This window comes from Genypterus blacodes, unplaced genomic scaffold (genome assembly GCF_046128005.1).
Source record: "Genypterus blacodes isolate CSIRO-AG114 ecotype Tasmania unplaced genomic scaffold, CSIRO-AGI_Gbla_v1 ptg000008l_1, whole genome shotgun sequence".
Taxonomy (NCBI): domain Eukaryota; kingdom Metazoa; phylum Chordata; class Actinopteri; order Ophidiiformes; family Ophidiidae; genus Genypterus; species Genypterus blacodes.
Window position 1 is genome coordinate 2,469,377 of NW_027466822.1, and position 26,641 is coordinate 2,496,017.

The 26,641-nt window shown below is 40.2% G+C and overlaps 1 protein-coding gene across 1 annotated transcript in view; it reads left to right on the forward strand.

The window, feature by feature from the left end:
- The window catches only part of cntnap5a (contactin associated protein family member 5a), a 176,210-nt gene that overhangs the window by 114,832 nt on the left and 34,737 nt on the right, over positions 1 to 26,641 (forward strand). The window contains exons 2-4 of the mRNA XM_076155011.1: positions 17,119 to 17,229; positions 17,811 to 18,004; positions 25,036 to 25,183. Of these exons, the coding sequence (XP_076011126.1) occupies positions 17,119 to 17,229; positions 17,811 to 18,004; positions 25,036 to 25,183 (453 nt within the window). The remainder of the gene's footprint in view (positions 1 to 17,118; positions 17,230 to 17,810; positions 18,005 to 25,035; positions 25,184 to 26,641) is intronic.

The following is a 26,641-nucleotide window of genomic DNA, read 5'->3' on the forward strand; positions in this document are numbered from 1 at the left end:
TTTATTCTGCAGAATGACTGATCTTATCTAACAGGCTGAGGTTACAGCGTCTCAGTGCTGCTCGCAATGCGGAGGGAACATTCATCTGAAACTATACATTCACACTAAGGACCACCTCTGACACTGAGCCAAAAACCTTAATCCCACACCATAAACACATTTCTTAGTTACCTAACATTCCATTGGATTTACTGTTTGTGTCTGGTTCAAAGGATCAATCACTCATGGCGTTATCACTAAAAATGTTACAACAATTATTTATCTTTGGGAAACAAAAGGTAATTGTCTTTGCCGATCAGCCTTTCCATTCTCTGTGGACCTGCTTTACACAGTCACTTCCATGCTTCCTCTCAGGTTTTCTATGGTGGATTCTCATCTGTGATGATTGGCACTTCCGCAATTCCCATTTGGGCATTTGCCTCGGAGTCAATGAAGAGAACCATGTGATTGTAATGAAAGCTTGTGGAAAATGAATTGGCTTTCAACTGGAAAGAAAAGCTGTGAGGGAGCAATAAAGCAGAGCAGAACTTGAAAAGGCAATGAAACAAGAAACATTATCTTTGGAAACGAGCTCCATAATCTATGCAGTTATAGTGAAATGGCTGACGATGACAGTTAGCTGTTTCCGTTGTACTGCTGCAGTGCTGTCGGTGTCCGTCACTTTCCGTTTGTCCATTTCTGAATCTCTGCGGAGTTCAGTTGACAGAAGAGGAGCACAATCAGGCTCATGGAGATGACTGCAGCTCAAAACATCAGAATTAGTTTGCACCAAAAGTGAGAAAGATTCAAAGGCTTGTCACCCATCCAGCAGTAAAATTGTTCTGTTAACATGCCAAGCTTTGAAATGTTGCTGTAAGGCCTCTGTGGGAGCAAAGTAAGATCACCTGAATCTGTGACTCCTCTCTGGTCGCAGCTTCCTGGGGATCTCCTCTCTGACACAGAGCCTTCCTCTGTCGCAGCCACCGTGGACAATTTAATCTGGGACACAAAGGCAGTGCCGAGAGTTTCACTCATGTAGATGATGGATGAGCAGTAGATTTCAAATGCATAGAACTCTCACATATCGAGCTGATTGTTCTCCTTCATCACTTTTTCTACAGTAACCACAAAGCTGTTTCAGCTCAAACATTCTGGTTGAGATGAATATGTCTTCATGTGTTTGTGCAGCTGCAATTACAGTAAGCGAGAGTGAAACATATTCTGTAATCAACACGTTATTTTGTGGCTCCTCAGGTGTGAAACACAGCACTTCTACCATAAAAAACATTTCACTGTTTTTCAGTAAAATTGTCAGGTTATTTTGCCCTTGAGTTTCACATCAGAAAAGTCTGAATATTTTTAGTTGTAGTAACAAAAGATACAGACCATGTGACAGGTTGCAAACACATCCTGAGAGTCTACTATGAAACCATCTGCTTTGAGTTAAACTCGTCGCTGCATGCTGTAAAAGTGTCAGTGGTTCTGGCACGTTACATGGAGCGCCCCCTGGTGGTTTCATAGAAATGTTAGTTTTTTTACTCACTGTTCTTCTATGTAGATGTCCTGAAACTGCTTTAAATGACATCTGACCAACAGCTGAATTGAAATGACTAATGAATCTGACTCACTACATTTTGGACAATTCATCCCTGTATTCTCAAAAAGGATTTGGGTCATTTGTATTAATCACGGCCACCATCAGCAGGATTGTTGGATGGGATGACAGATGCTCATAAACTGAGCCAGTGTCTCTCCTCAGGCTTTCCTGGTCTCGCAGTCGGAGCACGGCACTGCATGCTTACTCTGCTCTACCCACACCTGAAGAGCTAAACTGCGATATCAGGTGAGTTCACTTGATTGAGAGTCGGTGCCTCCTAGATCCTGATTTGCTAAACACACCTGATTTAGCTCACCAGGTGTGAGTAGAACAAGGAGAGATTGGAAACATGCAGTCCTTCGTGTACTTCTCCAGAACTAGGAACGATCCTACAACGTGTAAAGGCATTTGGGCCTGCAGGTGGCGCTACAACTGTGTCATAAATGCAAAAGTCCCCAATTGAGCGGTCATGATTAGACTCACTGTAAAAACAAAACAATGCACAGTTCATTGTTGTACAAACAATTCAGAACAGTGTAGTAAATCATTTCCATCGACTGTGAGAATGGTTCCGTTAACGTGTGTACGCTGCGAGAGAGAGCGTCTGAGAGAGAGCGGGAGAGCGAGAGAGAGAGAGAGAGAGGGAGAGGGAGAGAGAGAGAGAGAGAGAGAGCGAGAGAGAGCGAGAGAGATGGGAGTGTCGACGTTGGATCGGTTTGCTCCTTCTCATCTCTCCCTCCATTCCTCCGCGGTGGAGGAGCTTGGCTGAGTCTTTTTCTCTTTTTCTCCCGAGGAATATTCTGTTTTTCCGCGGCTGAAGGATGGATTTACTGTACATAATAAGCCTTTATTCTCTGAGCGTCTTCAGCGCAGCATCCGCCGCCACCAACTGTAAGTGCATATTTTCACCTCACACACACACACACGCAGACACACGCACTCACACACACACACACACACACTCACGGACACACGCAGCTGTAATGGATCACCTTTCGTCTGTGTTTTCTGTGGAGCTCAATGAGCTCCGAATGCGATGAAGGTCAAGCAAACAGGTTAATTTCTTTTATGTGGACAAACAGAACACGGCGTGTTTACAGCTGATACATTTTCATCCTAAAAAAATTGATATGACATCTGTTTATTCTGTCTGAGGACCATCTGACCTCAGCGTCATGACACAGTGGAACACTTCGGCATACACAGAAGTTTGTGTCAGTCTGAGCCGTTGTCTTGCTCAGGCTTGGGTGCCACATTCATAACGAAATCAGATTCATGCGTATGGATTATAACAAAGATCAACACGAATAGGCTTGTGTGTCAAAATTAGTGTAAATGCGGCGTAATTGACAAAGCTGATGACCTCTGATGATTAAATATGTGGAATGTATTTCTCCGTGGGGGATTTCCAGGCATTGAACTGTTCATGACACCATATGCATTCAAGTATTTGTTCGAGCTCAAGTATCAGAACAAATGTAATAAATGTGATGCCTTTTATGTCAGCAGAGAAAATAGAAGATTTTTGTTCAAAAGTTTGGATCAATATCTTTAGCCTGCTTGTCTGTGACCTCATTATCACCTGGCGTTAGACGTCGTTCTGCTATGTGGATTGTGCTGCATGGGGATTGGATCAGTGCAGGTTAGCCCGCACACAGCAGCACATGGAGGCTCGCTCACCTCTTCTGTTGGGAAGATACAAGTCAAAAAGCCACAAAGGCAAATTTAAATTCTAACTACACCTGTACAAATAGCCCCATAGATAGAAACCAGTCTCTCTCATAGGTTATCCAGCGTATGGGTCAGTTGAGCTTTCAAAGTGGTGGGTTGTGCTGCTTTGTCTTCTTGAGCATCTTTAAGTGTTTTTGTGTGTAGTTGGAACATTCCACCCCTGTTTCGCCATCTGTTTAAACTGGCCTATTTCTATAAAATACATTTAGTTAAGCGATACCGTCTGCTCTCCAAGTGGACAAGCTTCATTATTAACATGAATCATTATATTTATAACAGAGATGCTATCCAGTGTTTCCCAGCTATATCACATTAACACCTTCACAAAGACTGCATAGGTGTGTGAGGTGTAAATGAAGCCCTTTGTCTCAGGTGGATTAAAGCAATATAACAAATTACAAAGGTTTTTAAAGCCCTGCTGTGTACTTTTATAATTACAAAAGTTCAACCATTTCACCGTGTTTCATCAAAATTGGTGTAGAACGTTCATTTACTCAGAGAGATAGATGCACAAACAAATAAACAAACGGATGACATTGTGTCCTTAAACCTGTAGGATATTTTGGAATTACCTTCAAACTGATGCATAGGGGAACAGTCCAGCTCAGCCACATAAATTGCGATCAATCATAATCGTTGTTAATCATGCTGGGCACTGTGATAGAAAGTAGACTAGTTGTGAGACCGCAAGCTAGCATCCTAACAGCCGCGGATAATGTCTAGAGACTGGGCCGCGTGTGGACGAGTGGTGTGGCTGAAACACACAGGTCCAAGCGTCAGACATAATCGGAAGAGGGTTATTCAGGATACTGTGACCTTTGACCTCAACGTGGAGATAAATAACAAATGGTTTAATGGCGCATATATGGAAGCTGGTGTCCAATGCAAACAGAAGAGAGCGACAGATTCAAGCAGATGATGCATTCATTGTCTTACTGCGGTGAAAACACTTCAGCCAGTGTGTACGATGTTCACACACACCAATGCAGACAAACTTGTGTTGTTGTAGGAAAATATGTACAAAAGGAGGCAATTTTGATAATATATCTAATGTCAGTGACAGTTTTTCAACTTTGCAGAATAAAGTATATTTTTTTTAGGAAAATATAAGAATATTCGTTATTGTATCAGTTTATGGGAAAAGCAAACTCTTTGCTCATCATCAGTCATTGTGATATATGATATTAGATCAGTTTTGTTGTTCTCAGTACACAAACTGAACTATCCAAGTTGAGTTTTGTTCAAAGAAAAACATGAAGGGACCTCACAGCGGAACCAGACTGATTTACCCCAAAACTGTCAAGAACTTTGAATTATGCAGTGATGAGGATTTTTTTAGTTTGAACCGGAATAATTGGGACCTTTTCTCTGACAGCCCCACCCTTCAGTGTTGGCACTTCCTCTCACGCCATCCACCACAATGTCAACTTTACACATAGATTTGATTTACCAATAAAGACGGAATTGAACCAATTAAAATGCCACCGTGAAATTTTAAACTCTTGAAGCTCTAGAGATCTTGGCTGGTTCTCATCAGCGTATGAATGTATCAGTGGTATGACATCATTCCATGTTTGCTCTCTGGGGGCGACTGTGACACCAGGCTTGTGTTTATGTCAGTGATGTAAGCTTATGAAGAGAGCTAAACTGACAGCTGCATTACTCATTTATGACGTTCCTGTGGCTCTCAAATGTCTCTTGTGATCAGAATTGACATGCTGTGCTGAGATGAAGGAGCAGGACGCTCCTGGAGGACAAACAGCTCCTCATATTTACCAAAAAGAGACTAAAGATCGATCATAGCGGCTTTCTGTGGCCATGTGGCAGGTGACATGATGGCAGCCGCATCTCGAGGACAACGTCCTCCAGGACATGAGGCTTCTAATGTTCGTCTCGGCTGTGTTTTTCAGCAGACATCCTGTATTCTAAGTATTCTTTCAGTATTACAGATCAAAGGTAACTAAAGGAGTTTTGTGTCTTTATCAGATTGATCGGACTTTAATCCGCAGCTCTGATATGTGGCTGTTCACCGACGGGCTGTGGTGAACATTGTTCCCTGACAGCTGGTGGAGCGTGCCGAGCTGCTGGACATCAATCTTTTATCAGCCAAAATGTGTGTGTGGGGCGGAGCAGCACAGCACCAAACTGACATGTTTTCTTTACTTAAAGTTTTATGATTCACATTAGCTCAGTGAGCAAATGATTCCCAGTTGAAGTACTCGCCGCATGCAGGAGCTGAGCTGTGTTCACCAGCGCAGCAGAATTGATGCTGCGTGCCGGAGCAGAGCTGCGTTCAATATCACAGCTGCATTTGCTTAACTAATTAATGTGAAGCACCTTCTCAGGGACGCCTTCTGCTGCTCCATAGTCATGAAGGGTGTGTGGCACAGGCTCAGGCTGGATGTGCTGCTGGGTTTGGCTGTAGATCTCAATTAAGCAAATGTCCTGAAGTGTGAGGACACCGCATAAAACACCCCTGACGAAGTTAAACACAAATATTGATATATAGTTCTTTATTTCTGACTATTTTAACACTGATCCTGTTCCACAGTTCTGCCACAAAAGCTGCTACATGCTAACAATGCTTACAGGAGAACTGAAGAGGAAGGTCGAATTCAACACATTTCATCATGATCGGTGGATTGACATTTTTCTTTAGACATATCAGAGAAGCTTGGGTGTGTTTAATTTGTGGTGAATGTTGCGGTTGGAAAAAGGAAGTACCGAAGCACTTCACAAAAGCTTTTCAGAGGAGTTTCCATCAGGTAAAACCCTTCACACAGGGGCAAGAGAGTTGAAAGCTTTAAATGAAAAAATAAAAGCCTCCCAGCCCAGATCTTTATCATCAGTAAGTGAAGGAAAAGAAACTGCAGCATTTCCCCTCTGCTCAAAGAATGAAACAGCTGCACACCTGCTTCAAAGTGCCCAGCATGGCCAGACATTTAATGACATATTTCATGACTGTGAAAGGTTTGAGCCATGTGCAAAAGCCATTATTAACCTTAAGGTGAGAACCAATCGTATCCAGTTTCCGGAATTAATAAGAAACATTCAAACTGCACCGTGGTGGAAAAATTCACTTATTCACAATATTTATTCTTTTTGTGATAATGTTGAAATGATGTCATGAAATGTGTGTGCTTTGAGCCGTGTGTGTAGTAGTGTTAAGCCATATGCTGGGTTTAGGGAGACGTGTTGGTTCAGATTTGATTCAAAAATTTTTTAACACAAATGTTGGTCGCTGTTCAAATCAAAGCAAATTGATTTGTATAGCCCAATATTGCATACAATGTCTCAAAGGGCTTTACAGGCTCACAACCGCAGAGGGATCCTGATCCAGCCCAGAGCTCTGTAGGAAGACAAGGAGCAACTCCCAAGAGCCTTAATAGTAAAGGAAAAGGAAGAAACCTTGGGAGAAAAGAAAATCAGAGAGAGATTCCCCCTCCTGACACGACCAGGTGTGCTAAAGGAACCACAGGTGGGAAATACAAGAACACAGCAAACAACACAGCAAAAGAGCAATTACATGAGTCTTGACGCCCACTCCAGTACTCAATTGATACCACAATTGATTGGATTTATTTGTGTTTGTAGATGGCAGCAAAATGAGACATTTTAAGCCCCCCGAACTTGATGACGGACAGTGACTAAATGAATTTATTTTATTTTATTTCAAATTGTCAACTGCATGAGCCAGTTGCTCCAGATGTCCGGACCTCACAAGGTGTGTGCTCCTCTCTTGGCTCCTTTCAGAGCCTCTCTGACTTCTGTTCTCGTCTCTTCATCCATTTACTGGCTTGTTTTTTCCCTTAAAAGCCTGCAAGATGGAATGGCGTTCCTGGGCTCAATTGTGCATAACATAAACCAAACACACTTCATTATCCACTATGCTGCAGGGACGAAGAATTCTGTTGCTGTTATTTTCTTAGCTTTACTGAGTGCAGGCAGTTTGGAGAGATGGTGTAGAAGCAGGGGTCCCCAACCTTTTTTGGGCTATGGACCGGTTTCATGTAAAAACATTTTCACGGACCGGCATTCAACGGGTTATATATCTATATATATATTTATTTATGTATGAACAAATAAATGTACACAATGATAAATATCAGGCTGAATTAGTGGGAGGCCTAAGCATGTGTCTCTGCAACAAACCAGTCCAATCAAAGGTTAATGGGAGACAACGACACCCGGCGTGTGCGCCTTATGTCCAGTCTACCCACTCTTTCACTGCAGAAGCCCCGCTTCACAAAGACTGGATGTTGGAAATGTAAGCACAGTTTTCAGTGCTTTTTGTCAGGATATTCTGCCTTGATTTTAAACCAGAACACCAGCAGAGTTGTCGTCTGAAATTAACTTTTAATGCCACCGTCATTTGCAATCTTCTTCTAGCACGGACAGGCTCGATTCACCTGGTTTGTTCACATATGGGTTGCAGACACATTCTTTCGTGATTGCGAACCAGTGCGGAGAATGGGTGCTCTAAAAAGATGTTTGTTTTCCACTCATTGGTGCTAGCTTGTTGGCTTAATTTTGGATGTTAAGTATGTTGTAACTGAGACGTGTTTTAACATGTGTCAAGAGACACAGCCGCACAGATGAATGGTTCCAGTTATTTTTCAAAATAAAACTCTCAGTCTGTCTGTGCAGCATGGTACCAAATGGCCCACGGTACACACAGTAAACACTCGAGAGTGTATTGGGCAGGTCTTGCTTTTTGGTAATGGTATGTAAAGCCAGCGCTCATGTTTGGGATGCTGACAAAATACTTCACAGCTTGCAGATAGCATGCATGGCGCTTAGCTCCTTCTTTCCTGGTAGGCGATATTCCAAAGTGTGCCCAAACCTGTGCCCCTCAGTGATGAAGCCCTGATAATACAAATTAAAAATGCACAATAAACTGAGAAATCAATAATAGCAATTTGTGAAAGAGTCATAATCTTACACAGACAACAATAATAATTGTAACAGTAACCTTGGGTAGTAAAAGTGGCAAAAACGACACTATAAAGTCCCATGTTTGAAGAAGAAAAAGTTTAGCTTGGCCCTAATTGCTATTGTGAGATGTAGAAGTTTAACAGTACTTAAAAATAAATGATCCATTTAGGCACTCCTCTTCCGGGCACTTTCATTAAGGTATTTTCTGTTTACAAGGCCAGGTTTAACATTTGATTAAATGAATTGCATCATCATCTCTGTACTTCTGTTAGCTACAAGCTAATGCAAAGATAGTGTTAATGGTTGCTAACTCGGCTAAAAAGATGTCCTGCTTGTCTCAACAAAATCTGTCTCTGTACACTTTCTCAACACCATTTTGTTGCCATTTCATTTCATTATTAGAATATCAAGACCCTTTGGTTGACCTGTTGTTCTTTAAAGCGAGTGCTAAATCAGCAGCTTCTTTCTGAGGCTATAATCCTAATATCCATGCTGACATTGCACATTGTTTAAAGTTCATTTAAACTCCTGCTAATAGTGATAACCTCACCATATTTTTTAATGCATGTTGATAGAAGCACAAAAGGTTCTTGTTCCTGTCAGATTTGAGATTACTTTCAAATTGCAAACTTGTAAAACAATTTATTTTAGGGCAAACACAAATGATGCTCTAAACATTCCTTTCTTCATTTCTTTTTCTTTGTTCCATTCAGAAAAAGGTTGAAAATATGTATAAATGATCTAATGGAAGCTTTCAGGTTCTTTGCAGGCTCTCTGGCCGTGAATACACACAGACTTTTCATTTTGTCTCTCAGAGCCTTTAGTTAGCTTTGTTTTGTTATATCCCTGCTTATTAGGGTGATGGCCATGTAGATATCATGCTGTGGATATATGATATGACAGCCGCATTTGCTTTCATTTATTTTGTTCTTCACATGGGTTAAGATGTTTTTTTTCTTATTTTTTCCTATTACAAAAAGTTGCGTAAGGATTAAATGAATCAGCTTGTTCAAGGATTTAAACTTTTGTTCATGTGCAGCTGCGGTGTGCAGAACAAAAAGTTGTTTTATAAAATTGCTACAAAAGAGGGAAACATGATGGATACATGATATAAGGCTATTTAGAGCAATAATTTCTGCTTGCTCTCCGGGGAGCAGGAAAAATCTATTTTGATGAATGTGGCGCCGGTGGAGGCCTTCCCATTTCCAACACTGATGCTGCACTAGCTCTCGATCTATAGACGCAATGAATATGCTGCACAGCCCCCTCAGTTTCATTTTGAATTTATTTTCTGTGTTACCGGCAGAGGGTTTTGAACGATCATCAACACCCACTTTCTATTGACCGGCCAATGAGACAACTGCAGTAATCAGCCACTGCTACACTGTCCCTTTGCCCTCAGTGGAGGTGAGGTGAAGTATTTTGTTGTGGTGCGATTATTGATGCCAAAACAAATATTAATAAAAATAATAATAATAATAATAATAGTAATAATAATAATAATAATAATAAAACTAAGATGTTAGGAAAAAGCACCAGCCTCTGTTTTTGGTCCTCTGTCTCCCCTTGATCGATTCTGTTGAAATTAACTGAATTCCTTCGATTCCTCTTTCACTTGCTATGAGCCAACATGTCTGTACTCTGACCTGCTTTATTGACCAAACACATAACTCATCGGTAACATAATCAATGAAGAAATTACGCTAAATAATGGTCTATTCCTGTCCTGCTGGCCGAAAGTGTAAAATCTCCATATCGTAGCGTAGTAGTTGTGCTTATTCTGCTATATTCTTCTTAAAACATATCGTATCATATTGTTCATATGTGACACATCACATATGAACAAAAATCATCAGTCAAAGTAGAGTTTTAGTGATCGAGATAACCCTCTGTGTAGGGGTTATTTGTCAGATGAAGAGCCTGAGGCTTCAGTTTTTCGCATTTTGGTTTGAGCTTTGTTAGGTTTTCTGCTTCATGTAATGCGGATAGACAGACAACTTATGTGGCGATAACATCCACATGAACTGCGCACATAACTCCTCCGTTTAATGTTTTAAGGTCCTGTTTGCACCTTACATAAGCATGCAGATTCGTTGTGCGTTCTGATTTGATGGCAGAAGATCTTTTGTTGGTTTGTATCTCCTTCTTGCTCTGTGGATGATTTTGTTCCATTTTTAATTTTACAAAATCATTTTAAGTGTGGGTTGGCACTATCCACATTCCAGGTGCAGGTTTCTATTTTCAGCTCATCACAGCTCCTGATTCAAAACAATTTTGTTCATTAATGAGAGTGAGCAGGAAGATGAGGCAGGGTGACGCATATAGTTTGTTAGTGGTTTTGACTGTGTCCCAGCTGTACAGATTGGATATACATCAGTGAATCCCACAGATTTAGGGGGTATATGTGCCTATGGTTTGTAAGCCAGATTTTGTGTGTATTGGAATCTCTGCCAGAATTGTGCCTAAGCCAAAACAGCCCTTTCTCTTTTCCTGTGAGTGTTCATACCTCACAAGAATATCTCCTCTTTCTTACCTATTTTAAATCTAGGATATTACAATCATTACCTTGAAGAGTATTGGAATATTGTGGACATCATCTTCTTAACCAGTAGGAGTAGGAGCCAGTAAGTAGAGTTCGGCCGTGCCATAGGAAACAGGTTGTGCAAGACCTGAAGTGTAATGGGACATATACCTATAGAACAACCACTGCTTTCATTTCTTTTAGGCCAAACCATATGGCCAGTGATACATTGTAATGGCGTAACTCGACAAATTGCTATTTGTACGCAAGGTCACAAATGAAGCTATATGACAACATACTGAAATGGAGACAAGGTTGACGGAACGAAGGTTGGTCAGCTGCTGAAAGATCCATAACAACACCAGGACCAACAGCATTTGCGTCATTGTGGTGCAAGGAGGAGCTGTTGTTGTTGAAGTAGAAAGGGGTTCCTTCAATATGCAAACATAAACAATCCTCTGGCTCTGCCTTGACATTTGTGAATTTCCCCGTTGTGGGACAAATGAAGGAGTATCTTATCTTATCTCACATTTAATTTTGTTTAGCATAATTCTGGTGGCCGCACACAGACCACTGTGTATTAGCCTAAAACAACTTGTGTCCGTGCCATGTCAATCATTTGCTAATTGCACATGCACCGTGACCTTATTTGAAACAGATGCCATCTACATTTCAGACTGTCAATCATGCTAAGGTTATATTGGACCTGAAGTTGAAGCTGAGATGACTTTTTGGTGGACACTTGAAAATCAGAAATATTGTTTTAAAGCGTGGGCAGTTACATACAGTATGTTATCAAATTCAAATTTGGACTTTCTTTGTGTATCTGAAACATGATTAGAACATGTGATATTTGTTTCTATTTGTGATATTTGAGATGATAGGTAACATAGAACCTTGGGAAGAGGAAGAGGGGTGCTGATATACATGGGTATGTGAAAAATGGCATTAAATATAAACCCATTATGTTCAAAACGGTGAAAGAGGTGAACATGGGATTATGCTGCATTAAAAATAATCCTGTCCCAGCAAATGATTTCATTGTAAAATGAATCTATTTATTAATAAATCTATTATAACATATGAAGAGTGCAAGCACAACCAATGATTAATAAAATTTGATACAATATAATTCAGATCAGTTAATAAAAGGCCTGACCAGGATTGCAAAACTATCAAGTAGACAAGTAGATATTCACAAATACACCAGAATGAATAACCAAAAGTTACAATTTGATTACTGGTTTATCCAATCATAATTTAGCTCTGTTTGCAAGGAAACTGAATTTTTAGCAAGATTCAAACAGTCTACAATAAAGCACACAACTGTTTTACATTGTATACCTAAAGGCAAGCAAGCTGCATTTGGCAATGCAAATTGCATTCCGATGATGTACTCTCCTCTGACAATTTGGAGTATGGTTGTAACTTATTTACTGAACCCCTCACTGCTTCTGATCTGATGTGTTGGCTCCTTGCATGGTCTGCTCCTGCCATCAGTGTAGGTGTGGGTCAATGCGAGGTCGTTGTTAAGTGATTTAGATAAAAAAATGCTACATAAGTACTTACCATTTATCCATTTAGCAGTCCAAGAATAGAGATTCAGCATAAAGGAAAGCTGTGAAGTCGAGAAGAGAGAAGAGAAGTTATACAAGAACTGAGATTAGACAAATCAGGTTTTTAATCTTCATATAACAACGTAAAGAGTGAAAGAAAACAGGTATCACAATGTTCCTATTTCTAAACATCCTCCCTGTGAATGCTCTGTGTGGTGGAACATCCTACCAGATCAGTGTTGTTGTTGCATTAACAGCTTTCAACTCAAATCTGCTGAGAGCTTCTCAACTTTGCAATCAGTGACTCTATGTTTTATGCATTTTTCTTAACTAAATTATTTTCGTTTTGTTTGGTACTCAAATGTCCTTGTTTTTAAGTTGTTTAACATCATGGTGCTGGTGCTGGTCAAGGTGCTGATCAGGTGTATGTGTGTGTTTGATATACAGTATTATTGTAGAGGATTTGTATCATGTATTCTGTTTTCTTTGTCTAGCTTGCTTTATGTTGTTCTGTTACTGAGTGGAAGTTTTAATTGTGACCTGCAGGGGATTGTAGATTAAAAGTAGCCTTAGGTCTACTCTGGTACAATGCATCAAATGGTAACATTTATGTTAAGTATTCTACATGTTCCCATACAAATAAAATAAATACAATAATATACTGATCTGCATCTGGATCTTGAACTCTTTTATCATAATTATATCAATATCTTGATCTCATATGATTAGGACCTCCTAACTGGAAATATGATCAAAAATCATGTTACACAAATTGTCCAAATAAAGGTGGGTAATACCTAAATCTTTCAGAATAAAAGCATGCTTGTTAATTCTCTGCAGTACTGTGAGTTTAGATGAACAAAGTACTGCAGTAACCCAAGCAGCTTCTTAATCGCTTGTATCAGTGCTCACTTCCTGTAGTTTAGCAAGCATTTGGGATTAGCTGTCAGGTGATACATCAGTTCCACTGAAGTGATCACTGGGTAGAGTCACTGATCAATTCATGCTGACATAGGCAATTGCCTTGGGCAGCAACTCACACGAGGCAGCAAGCAACCAGAGACCAAAGCAGTTCCGCAATTGGAATCATGTGGTCTGCTTCGTCTCTCATTCTTAAACGTCTATTAGCAACATTTAAGACTCCCCCGATATTCACTCATTGTCCTACCTCAACCTAGACATTTATCTACAGATGACATTCATAGTCATATTTGTATCTATAATCATTATCTGTCTGCCTTCCATTCCACTCCGTAATTACTTTAACCACCTTGCATTTTAAATGGTGTGTGTGCTTATATGTATGCTACTTTTATTGTGTATATATTGTATTGCACATCATTCGAGGAGTGTTTGCCTTGAACGAGGCGTCACCACAGTTTTGATAAAACACACTGACAGATTCAGTGGGATGGTAATTTCAGGGGTAATGTTTTGGTGGGTGAGGTTTTAAACTGTATTTGACTTACATGATAGTGATCAATAAGTCAAATATATGAACACATTCACTTGTTAAAAAGTCAACCAATCGCTTAGGACGGCAATAGGCCAATGCCAAACGCTGCCATTCTTCTCTTCAATATCTGAAGACGGAATTTATTTTTTAGTTAACGCTTGCATTAAAAAAACAATATTAAATCTTCCAAAAACAGATTTTCTCTTTTGCATAAGGAAATGGAATGTTTGTGATAGATATGAACACATGTGTTTTAACCTTAACGTGTATAATCAAAGTCAGTGCTGCTGGTATCTTCTGAATTAAGCTAGTAGATGGGAGTCATATGAGTCATTGAGTAAATATCAGCTGTTCAATTGAAAAATGTTTTTTCTTTAAATAATTTTTTAACCAGTTTGGATTTATTAGCATAATTTCAGCTGATTGTAAACCACAGTAAATTCTGCTCAAATCAGATTAAGAGGCTCATGTTTTACACGTTGTTTCTCAGATTATGCTGTTTGCCGAGTGCGATTAAAAATGGCATGGGATGTTTGTTTGATTTACACACAGCAAACACCCAACACTGCCTTACACTCGCATGTGTTTTAATCCTCAGCTGAGCTCGAGCTAAAAATGTTTGTTCAATTGACAACCAAAATGCCTTCATTTACACATACTGATTGCAGTAGGAAAGTGATTGGTTAGACAAAGCAATATTCAGCCATTTTTGTGCTTACATTCTCTTCAGGGATTGTCTTCTAAATTGATGAACATCTCAGATGCCAAAGAGCAGAGTGAAAGCTCTCACTGTGAATCTAAACATGTCTGCACTCATCCGTCTCTCTGCGCATCAGTGTATCATCGCTCCCCTCGGGGAGAGAAAGAAGGGAGAGAGATGTCGCATCTATTATTTTTATCCCAAACACAATCAGCCAGAACGTCTGAGGTGGAATACGAGCCCAGAGTCATCGGCAGGAAACAGATGTCTTCACACACACTGTCGTTCTTTCTTGGCCAGGTCACTCTCGAAGAAATCTGTTAGATTGACCGGGTAAAATAATGATAAAAATAATGCAATAACAATAGTTTTATTGAGTGTTATACTATTAATATATCAATGACAAAAATGCCCAAATAGAATGTCAAGCATCTCTAATTTGTGGAGTCATTTGTGGCCTTATATACACCTTGTAGCGATTTTTATGCTGTCATGGGAGCAAAAGAAGGAATTAATGGAAGAAATAAGAAAAAGGAAGGAATGAAGTTAAATGAAATTAAAAATGTGAAATTTACAAAGGAGTCTCAGCCATCACATACATTTAATTAAACAAAAGTGCAGTATTTCCCTCAGAAATTTTGTAAATGTAAAAAATCAGTCCCCTAAATTTCGTAGGTGCAGTATGATTTGGAAAATGTTCTCTCTGTGTCTAAAAGAAAACATCAAACTCGCTCAAGGTGTTTGATCTCCAGGTATTTATGAATTGAAGAAAGCAGTGTTGACTCTCTCCTCCATGTCTATCAGATTTAAGCTCCCGCACTTTGCATAGAGAGCACAATTACACTCATAGCCTCAGAGAGTTTTCAATTATCCCACAGGCCAAGCAGGCAGCAAACACGGCCAAATCTTTCTCCATCCATAAATCTTGATTGACAGCAGAGAATATGACTGAGAAGCAGCTCCAAGGATGAAGACTGTAAACAGCTTCAGGCTTTGGAAGATGAAAACCCCCTACCTGCACAGATTGTGTCTGTGCTCAGAGTTAAGGCCCACATGTCAATTTCACAACGTGTTCTGATGTCATTAAAGTCTGATTGTTTTTTTTTCCTTTTTCTAAGCTGTCAAGGTCTCATTTGTTGTGTGTGGATGGCTTAAGTGTGAGAAATGGAGAACTGAAGGGTCTTTAAGGTGGTTTACAGAGGTGAAAGAGTATGACCTGACATTTACAGCCGCGCTGCAGTGAGCACTGAGAGAGCAGCAAACACAACAAAGCTGCATGAGTTCTCTTACATTGTCACTGGGAGACATGAAGGATGGATGGATACGAAAAGAACATAGAAAGCGTCTTCCTTTTTGGATCAAAATGTCAAGTTGGATATCACAGTCTTATGACAGATGAAGAGTGTTGCGTTTATATCAGAACTTCCTGCAGTGGTATTATAGGGTGTCAATCAGCTGTGTGTGCCTTTCTGGACCAACATCTGTGGCTGTGATTCAGTGGAACCAAAAAGCAGCATTTCATCATTTCAGTCCCACTTCAAGGCTGCATTACGAAGATATTTTGTTGAGTGATCTAGGAGCAGCTAAATCAGCTGAGATGAGATTTGGTGAGAGGCCCAGAAATGCACAAATGCCGACAATCACTCCAGTGAAGAAGCTTCTAGTATCCTTTCAAAAATGCTGTCATCAGTGGATGCAAATGTCGCTCCCACTGCAGGCTGATGGAGCCAACTGTTAGTTTGCTTAATCTCGTCACAGTTTGTTGTTGATGCTCGGTGCTCTTGTTGCGCCAAGCAGGACTGATCTGATCACACCTAAATCACTGCAAGTTTTAATTTTCCTGTGTGTGTTGACAGGGCTCTCAGGCTGCTGCACACACACGCATACACATTCGTTGAGCGCTTTGAGAGGTGATCAGTGAGTTTTATTATACAGTGGTTGCATAGAGTCCTGTTAAAGTTCATTTGTTCACCCCAAATCAAACAGAAAGCCATAAACTCATCATCACATCACTGACACCATAACATGTACTGTATGTTCAACCAAATCTTTATTCTCTATTTTTTTTATTTTCATTTTTTATAGAAGAATCCCAAGTATGACAAAGAGTACAACAATTTAGAACCCTTTACAATGTAAACATCCATTTCAAAGTGTGTGTTTTTAAGAAAAGACCACAGCATTAATAAATCAGTGTAATTTCTGAATTTGTGTGCATTGTTATCAATATTAAAGGTTTTATATAGAGATATTAAATAAATTGTATTCTGCCATCCTGTCACTGCATTGGGAAAATATGAGATGTGAATTAAAATTTCATGAAAGCATTATTTACCAATAAATTCAGCAATGATCAAATGTTGAAAGACAAAAATGTGTTAATTTTTGGAAAGAATTATAAAACAGTAACATAATCAAAATGAAACAGATGATTAACTGTGGCCACTTGAAACTTGATTCGAGGTCAACAAAAAGCAGCTGAAGCTATGAACAAAACAAACCTGCCCAGCCTAATAAATGACACACAATAGGTTATGTGTTCTCAATCAAAAATAATTTCCAAATGCAGGTATTTGCTCTCATAGTGATGTTGAAGTTGTGTTTTGTACTTAAACTTTTGCAACAAATCTTTTTCTTTGCTAGATAACTGTAACGGTCCTCTGGCGTCCTTGCTGCCCCAATCATCCTTCCTCAGCTCTTCACGCTCCTCAGTCACTGCTGCTGCTCACAGCGCTCGGCTCAACAGAGGAGACGGTGAGTAGGGACAGACGAGCTTCCTGCATTGTTAATCGTGACATCAAATTACTTTGAAGTCAGTAAATTATTGACTTCTATATGGTTATATTTTTACAAAAATATAAAGCTCTGAGCATTTAGATCATTTCAGGAAAAGCAATGTCAGGATGAAAGAACTTACCTAAAAGCGTTACTCATTTGTGTTATTACTGCTTTTCAAACATGAAAAGTCAAACACCATTTCAAGAGCTATATTGCTTTGTAGTTCCCTTTGGTCTGCAGTGTTTGTGATACACACAAAGCTTACATATAGCTATCTAGCTTGCTGGTTACCTAACAGAACAAAAGAATAAGGAAATGTCAAGACATTCACAGCAAACAAACGTTAGACTTTCAGGCAGCTAATATTGGCACAGAGTCACTATCCCTACCAATCCTAAATCTGTAAAATCACATACAGTTGGAACTCTGGAAAGCATCAGCGCAATATTCCCCAAGGGCACACCAACATTTCAGTTATTTTTCAAAGTGAGCTTTGTGTATCTGAGTCTTAACCGCAATGATCCACCGTCCACTAAATCCATGTTTCATGGATCCAGGTGCAGGAGGTTGGTCGCCCATGGTGACGGACCGAGAGCCGTGGCTCCAAGTGGACCTGAGAAACAGAATGGAGGTGACAGCTGTGTCCACACAGGGGCGATACCACAGCTCAGACTGGGTCAGCAGCTACCTGCTGCTGTACAGCGACACAGGCCGGGCCTGGAAACAGTACAGACAGGAGGACGGAGTCGGGGTAAGTCACACGTTTCATCATGCAGCTCTTGGCTTTTTGATGTTTTGGCCTATATGCAATGATTTCACAAAAACCTTTGAGGGAAAATGTCATAGTTCCCAGTACTGTTTCAGTGAATCCAACAACAGAGCCATATTTTCAGTGTCTATAAGATGCTCAGAGTCAGATGTTGTCAGAATTGGCGAAGCCTGGTAACCAAATCCACTAAGTCAAGGTGTAAAAACAGTAATCATGTGACATCCACCACTAGACCCCTCATACTCTTGACCTGAACAGCAACATCTGCGCTGAATGGAAACCATCATCACATTATACATAAATATAACATGTAGAAGACGTTACTCATTTAAACATTTCAATAATTACTCATGATGATTTGCTTCTGTTGCTGCTTTTAATAGACTGTAGACCAGGGGTCTCCAACATGTTGCTAGCAGTAGCTCATCAACCGTTTCTGAGTAGCTCGCTAAAGGTTCAAAGAATACAAGAATCCGGCGTGCAAGCAATTTGCAATTTGACAGTGGCCGCGGAAAATAGTCCCAATAAAAGGCACAAAACATATCTCATTTGTGATTCAAGCGTGTCTGAGCTCCAAAAGGGTGAATTTAAGAGGATACACACCAGCAGACAGCAGACAATCTCCCTTATCTCACTAACATCAGAACAGACTGAATGCATGTGAATTACAGATGATATGGGAACTACAGGGAATTACAAGGAATGTGAAGGGAAATGTGACAGTGATAAGTGGACAGACATAAAATTTGAAACATGAAAGGTACAGTATTAGTCAAATAAAAAAATAAGTAATAGCATGGTTTTGTTTTCTATGAGATTAATATGTTGTGAATATTTTGGTGTGAGCTTGACACAACACTCATGTTGCTGAATTTAAGATGTATTTGATACAAAATGAGTGAGTGTTGGATATCAACATTTTGTAAATGTTCACACAAAAGACGCTTATTCAGCTGGTTTGAGTGGAGAATCAGCCATGTGGATAAATGTTACTAATAATGTAATAGATGAGTAGCTCTCGGACACTTTTGTCAAATTAGCTCTCAGAGGAAAAAAGGTTGGAGACCCCTACTGTAGACAAATCTGAACTTTGTAATATCAGATGAACAGGACAAAAAAGTTGTACAGTGATAGTACACTGTAGATTCATCAGTGTGTCTCTCACCTTTGTCTCTCTGTCTCCTGTGGGTTCTATTCTATTGACATCTATTGAATTCTGAGTGTTTTACTGTTTGTGTTCTGTAAGTTTTACTTCTATTCAAACTGATTTGGACCCAAGTGCATTCACTCGTCCTGAGTATGTTAACCAGAGTAGAATGGCGACACACCTGACTGCAGGTATCTCAGCCAGAACCATGCTTCACTTCTACTGATCTACTGGTGCTGTTTTATTAGATATGATGTCATCCATGACCAGAATGCATGTTGTGCAAAATGTTTCACTACAGTCTGTCTGCAGCTCTATAACAGTTTGGAATCATCACAGACTTTGTAAAAATGTGCATGTTTTATAATCAGTTTAGAGCCACTGAATCATATCAACAGTAGACTTTGATCAGATGATGTCACAGTCTTATCTCCTGCTCTGGTGTACACAACATGACATATGTTGTTGCAGGTCATACTCAGGTGCGATAACATGTCTTCATGCTGACACGTTTGTCACATTTCTTGGTGTGTGAAAATATTGATGCTGTTTTTGTTGCATATTAATATTATAGTGCATTTTTTAATCTTTCATGCAGCACCATTGCGTGTTTACCCAAGCTGCGCACAAAAGAAAACAGCCATTTATATTTAAACATTTGATTCATTCTTAAAAGTCACCTGAGCTTGCCCCAGTTGCGTCAGGGACTATTTCCTGTTTAGGTTATTTTAAGAAAATTAAATAATAATCAGCAGCAGAACACTCAGAAATTATGTGTGAATGAGTGTATCCAGTGTAAGGCGCCACTGTGGAGGGGGAGAGGACCATCATCCTTAAATTGTTGAGTTGGATTTTTTCTGATTTGAAGACCACAGTGAAGCACGATAAAAGATGGAGCAGGATGAATGGCAGCTCATTAGGTAGCCTATTCCAATGAAAACCACATCGAGCTGGCTAAGCTTTCACCCAGGCTTCTGCCTCATGCAAACCCATGTCTGTGTGACTTTAGAAGGAGGTTCAGAGGTAATGGCTCACTGCAAGTATATGAACAGAGGACTAATGAGAGAGAAGCAGCTGTTGCTGTGACTGCTTGCTCTCAGCAGCCCTCCCATTGCCTCATTAGGCTACACGTATAAGGACCCCTTAGTGCACCCAAGAGGCTATAATGTTCATTATGCCACACATAGTGAGGACATAAACAATACATTGCCGATTTTGCCATTCTTAGACGTAAGATCTGTCCTGAGGGTGGGGCTGTGGGATATGTCATGGGATCATCAAAATCAAAAAGGTTCATTTACATTTCAGCATATATGTTCAGCAAATTTGATGGTTCCATAGGGAATTTGATGAGCTTCCGTTTAGACGTTACACTATCTTCTTGAGAGAAGTGATAAAGGAACGCTTGTGAAGTGCCCCAAATTGAAAGGTTCAAACCTTGCAGAGCATTAATTTGCTGAAAAGATATCTTGTGGAGAAGAAGAATACTTGGCATTATAGTTCTGCATAAGAAGAATGTCACCAAAACCACAAAAAACACATTTGCATTACATTTAGATGCAAATGATTCATCAATCATGATCTACTTTTACATTTAAGCCACATTTACCCCTCCCATTAAAATGCAGTCTCATTATCTGGATGCTGCCTGCATTCTGATTGGATCTCAGTTGGCAGCTTATTAAAGTACATCCTTTCTCTGGCTCCATAGATGCCTCTATCCATTTTTGAAATGAATAGCTTTTCTATGTGGACGTTTCTGTCCTCATTCAAGGTGTGTACACATTTTTGGGGGTTACTGTCCTCACCCAGAAGAAGTCCCTCCCCACGGTAGCTTGGTTGAGGTGGCTAACTGAAAGCCTTGAGCAGAGCGTCAAGCTCCCCCTACCCAGAAATAGAGCTTCACTGAGAAGAAGAGCAACAAACAGGCAAACAATGGGTTGCCTGCAGCCTGATGAAGAGTCGAGAGGAGACTCCAGCTTCTCCTCGACTCTCCATCAGGCTGCAGGCAACCAATACACAATATATTTTTTGTCCCTTTAGTCCGTGTCTCGTCACATTTCCACTTTCCACTCTCTCTTCTCATTCTCAGAGAAAAGTCTCTCTTTCTTCTTCAGCTTTTACTTGCTGGCTCTGGTGAGTGGCACACTCACACATTTAAGCTTTGTGTTCCTCATATCAATGGTTACTGAGTAAGGCTCTGCTGAGGAATCAGGCTGTGGTCTTAGTATTTGTATGTTATTGTTGGTATAAAGATGATGTTTTCATGTCAAAATTACAAAGAGCTGCTTCAATGACCCTGAGAAGATGGGTGGACTGTATCTTATGAACGTGTGCCAACTGTATGTATTACATTTATACCTAGATTATTGTGACAGGATGTGTCTTATTGTATTCAGAGCGCAGTGTATGTTGCTTTCCCTTATCTGGATAACATTTTACATTTACATTACATTACATTTCAAGCATTTGGCAGACGCTTTTATCCAAAGCGACTTACATTACATTACATTACATTACCACCCTACGCAGAGGGGGGAGCAATTGAGGGTTCGGTGCCTTGCTCGGGGGCACCTTGGCAGGGACTTGAACCGGCGACCCTCCAGTTCCCAAGCGGAAGCTCTACCCACTGAGCTACTGCCCCCCCATAACAGATCTAGATTCATTGTAGTGCACTTTGCCTAGATAGAGCGTAAGCATTGTAGAAGGTGGTGTGTGGCAGGTGGATTAACAAGCAGATTTTTTAATTAAACTTGACCACCACCATCCTCCCCTATGGTGAGATTTAAGTTTTAGAATCCCTCTTCCTGTTACCTGTAGTTTATTCCTCTGACTCACATCCCAACAGTTTATTTCTGTGGGGGTGTTCTAATGAAAGAGGCCCATGTGAAACACCAATGCAATTCTCATTATGATCTAATTTACCACAGAAAGGACGGGAAACCTGCAAAAATGAAAACAAGCTTTGAGCAGATGATTTGTGGAATTAGTTTGATACTGATAATCCAAAGAGACCTGGAGCTAATATGTGATATTAGCTAAAATGTGAATATCATTTCTTCTATATCAGATTTTTTCTTTAAATTTTATGCTTAATCATGATCTTAAGAAATGGCACACTGCTTTAGAACTATTTCCTAATTTGCTGTCTACACCGCAGCAGTGAGTCTAATACCCCTAGAATATGTGTGTGAATAATTTGAACATTTTCCTGGTAGGAGGTCCAGATTACCATAATCTTCCTCTATGAGACCTTTGATGTTGTTCTGGAAAAATGTTTGAGACTCTTTCTGCCCTTTAGGATCATTTAAACTATCATGTTCAAGCTTGTTAGCTGTTCAGGTGTGTTCCATGGGAATACCAACACCCACTGAATTCCCAACAAGGAGGAAAAGCTGTTTGTGTTTTTACTGACTGCAGATTTTTCCACTCCCAGTTTAACAAAAGCTAATTGTACAGTGTTTTCTTGTGCCTCCAGTGTGCTCTGTTGTTTAATCTATAAAAAATGAGATTTCCAATTATTATAAGAAATAATCCATCTCGCCATTTACAAAAACAGATAAGTCTAATTTTTATCGTGTTCATTTCTTCTGATTAAAAATGATGAGTTTAATTGATATTGCACACATTGAACAATAAAAAGCATGATTTTGTTATTTAATGAGAATGTTATCTGTTTGAGCAAATGAAATGTGAGTGAGTGTTGTGTATCAGCAGTTTAAGGTGACTGTGAGTCTTTTGTGTGTTTTTCCTCTCAGTGCTGGTGGACTGAGAGGACTGTTTGTCTCTCCTCCAGCTGATTGATGAACATTAAACCTGGTTACTAAGCTGGTGACACCTCCGGGTTGTTGCGATATTTTGTGACCGCAGGATTTATCTAGAAGGAAGTGATGATGAAAGTTCAGTATGTGATGATGAGTGTGTGTTTGTCTGTGCTTCCTGTATTCATTGACATAAAGGAAAAAATTGTCCCGAGGGGGCTCATCAAAGAAAGGAAGAGTAAAGACTCCTAATGAAGGAGGAAGGAGGCTTTGCACAGTTGAAACAGAAATAGATATAATGAAGTCACTATGGGGTTATGACTGTTTATGTTGACCAGGACCAACGTCAGATCCGTAGCCTGCTGGGAGATCCTCTGCACCCTCAGGATGCTTACAGGATGTGCCCTACAGTGGAAAGAACACACACGTCATGGGTTTGTGGTGTTCATGCTAGACCAACAGTCTGCAGGGGTTTTACACACAGCTCCTAATGACTTAAAATTTCCATGATAACCAGTGATGAGTTTCAGTCAGAAAAGGTGATTGGCTGGTGAAAGAAAAACAAATATGACATATGTCATATTCAGTTGCAGCAGATCTACGTTTTGTTAAACGGTAATGAAAGCATCTAGCCTAAATTCTTCGATGGAGACTCTTGGTCACATTATCATCCTATCCATATCCACATATTAGCACATAACATTGATTCATTACGCCACCTAATCAGATCAGTTTCTGCAGCTAATTATACTAGTTACATCACACGGCCGCCTGTCCAATCAAATGCAAGAGGACAGGTTTAAGAGCTATTCTCTAAAATTCACCTGTGCTGCTTTTAAGTTCAAGAAGTAACTTCTTTACAGCTCATACTTAGCTCAAACTACTACAATCTACTAACTAGAAGAACAAGTGACTAATAATAAGGCTTTTGATGTCCAAATGGTACAAAAGTCGGCCTAAACCTGTCCGACAAAAGCATGACAAGCAGCAGCATGTTCACTTTAGCCTGATTCCCTGGACGGCACCAACGTGGAGCTCATCTGTAAGCTGCAGGGATGCACAAAACATTTTCTGATTTCATTTGCCAAAAAGCTTCTTGCGGCTCAGAACACTAAAATAACAGCGATGTGTGTGTAAATCCAGTGAAACGCATTAATGGCTTATCTGCAGATGTGAGTTACTGAGCACGTGTAAGTGCTTAGTTTGCACCTCTTTTAACTTTCAGCCACCAGGCTCCACTTAAAAGGCTCCAAATATGAAAGCACGCGCATAAATCACAATAACAGCCTTGCCCTGTCCCACTTTCTTTCATTATTTCTGTAGAAGCTGCATCCTGCTGTATTTATTTCCTCCGAGAGGATCCCTGCCTTCACACTGCAGCGAGCCAAAATCCTTGGACAGCCGTTTGTGCCGCTTGTCAGTGAACCTCCTCACATGGCAGCATGTTTGCTGCATTTGGGGGAAGATAAATTATCAGGCTCGTCTGACTTTGTTGAGCTTTTCACCAAAGCCTGAAGCTTTGATGTCAACGATGTTTTGATTTGTTACATTGTCTTCTTGTATTTGTTATGAAGAGGCTGGTCATCAGTCATTGAACGGCGACTCTCTGACTCAGATTGTGTCCCCGGGCGGGTGCTATTTTTGAGGGTCATGGAATTAAATTGAAGAAGATTTCTCACACTTCCACCCAGATTTTTTATGTTGAAGAGAGACGACAACTGTTTTTTAAACTCTCTAAATAATCACATATTTATCTTTCTTATGTCATTCTTATATCAACAAATAGTATGTACAAGGAGAGAAGAAGACCTTTTTCCTTGGATTTGACTTGTCAGTCCTTTGTTGGTGCTATTTAAATGATTTAGATTTTTTTTTCAGCTACTGGATTTAAATTTTCACTTAAAATGAATATTTTTTACTTTCAGGGGAAAATGTGACTGTGTAAATGTGTAGTAATTGTATGTATTTTGTTCATGGGACTATAACTTTAAATCAGTCATTTTTCAGTGACACATTGGTTATGTTACTTATTAGTATTATTATTATGTTATTGTCATTTGTTGCCATCATGGTAAACACTCCCCTTTTTCTCTCTGTGCCTGCAGAGGTTTGTGGGAAATGTGAACTCTGAGGCCGTTGTCCAACACATCCTCTCGCCCTCAGTGAGAACCCGTTTCCTGCGCTTGGTCCCTCTGGACTGGAACCCCAGTGGCTGGCTGGGCCTCAGACTGGAGGTGTACGGCTGCGCCTACAGTGAGTAATGTACAGTGTTGTGCACACACCACCTACAAAGATTAATGAAGACCCGGCAGCTTCCTGTGTAACAGCTCTTTAATAGACTATTTGCACTTCATTTTCATATGCTGATTCTCCTGTGAGGAGGCCAAACAAAGCCTGACAGTGTAAAGCTAATTTACACAATGATCTCCTCATATTCAGCAGTGTCACAATCAAATCTTTAATACAATCAAACCTCTTATGCAATCAGTCCTTTAACCTATCCACTTTACACCAATTTTCCATTGTCCCATGGCTTCAAATGTGGAGGAGCATCCCAGCTATTTCACATGCACTAAACTGATCAAGGGCCTGTAGATGGGCACGCTCTGATGAAGCTAACAGAACTGCAAAGACCAGAGATGATGAGGTTATCACTGGCAAGACACAGCACAATGGTCAGCATCAATCCATAAAGCACATTTAAACCGGATGGGTAAAAATCCATGACCCCTGCCAGCACGATGGAGAGGATGGGAAGCTGATCCATCAATCTTAGTTTCAACAGTTTCCTTTGTTTCAGTTTAATGTGGGAGGCTGAGAAGAAGCAGTGTAATTTCCTTTAATTGGAACACACACTCATTCTCTCGCTTGGTCATCTGACAATTTCCCAGAATCTCTTAGAGGCCAACTGAAAATTATTCTCCATTGCATGACTGCCCATCCCCAAGTTTTTGCTTGAACAATCACAGATGCTCCTTCTGGTCTGCCCAGTACTCTGGGCTACCAAGCCCAACAGGCCTCCTTCTTCAGCCTGACAGCCTCTTCTAACTGCTAATTCTTGGATTGCCATCATGAGAGGCAACGGCAACCTCCTGGCCAGATCTCAAAGCAGACGATTGCTTTCCCATCTAGCTGACAGCAAACACTACATATGTGGTCTGGCTTGCATTGTGATTGGAGCTCTGTCACAAGTAGCCAGGTGTAAATAGAAAGGCATACAGTGTGGATGCATTCATTCATGAAATCCTCCAATTAGTTGTGAGGTCACTCCGCTCTCATTAATAAAGGTACTTGAAGGGGAGTTGTGTCTTGTCATAAATGAGGGCATGTCACTGAAACATGATCACTGACAGCCCAAGCATAAAAGTTAATAGTTATTTAATGAATGAATGATGATTGTCCACTGAGCAATAAGGAGGGATTTGCTTAAATAGCGTGATTGTCTGCCAACTGAGATCCGATCATAATGCAAACAACATCCAGATAACCAGGACGTACATAATGTCCCGTGATTGGATCAGAAAGGCAGTCAACATTGCAGCTCATAGTCCTGTGTTACAGGCTGGAAATTCAAAAACTAATTTGCAAAAGGCTTCAATTTCACCTTGCATAACCCTTTGACCTCATTATCTAGTTCACATATCTGGATCGCAGAGGTGGATATTCAAGCAAGGTGTTAAATGGTCTTTATTCTGGTAAAACCCAAAATTA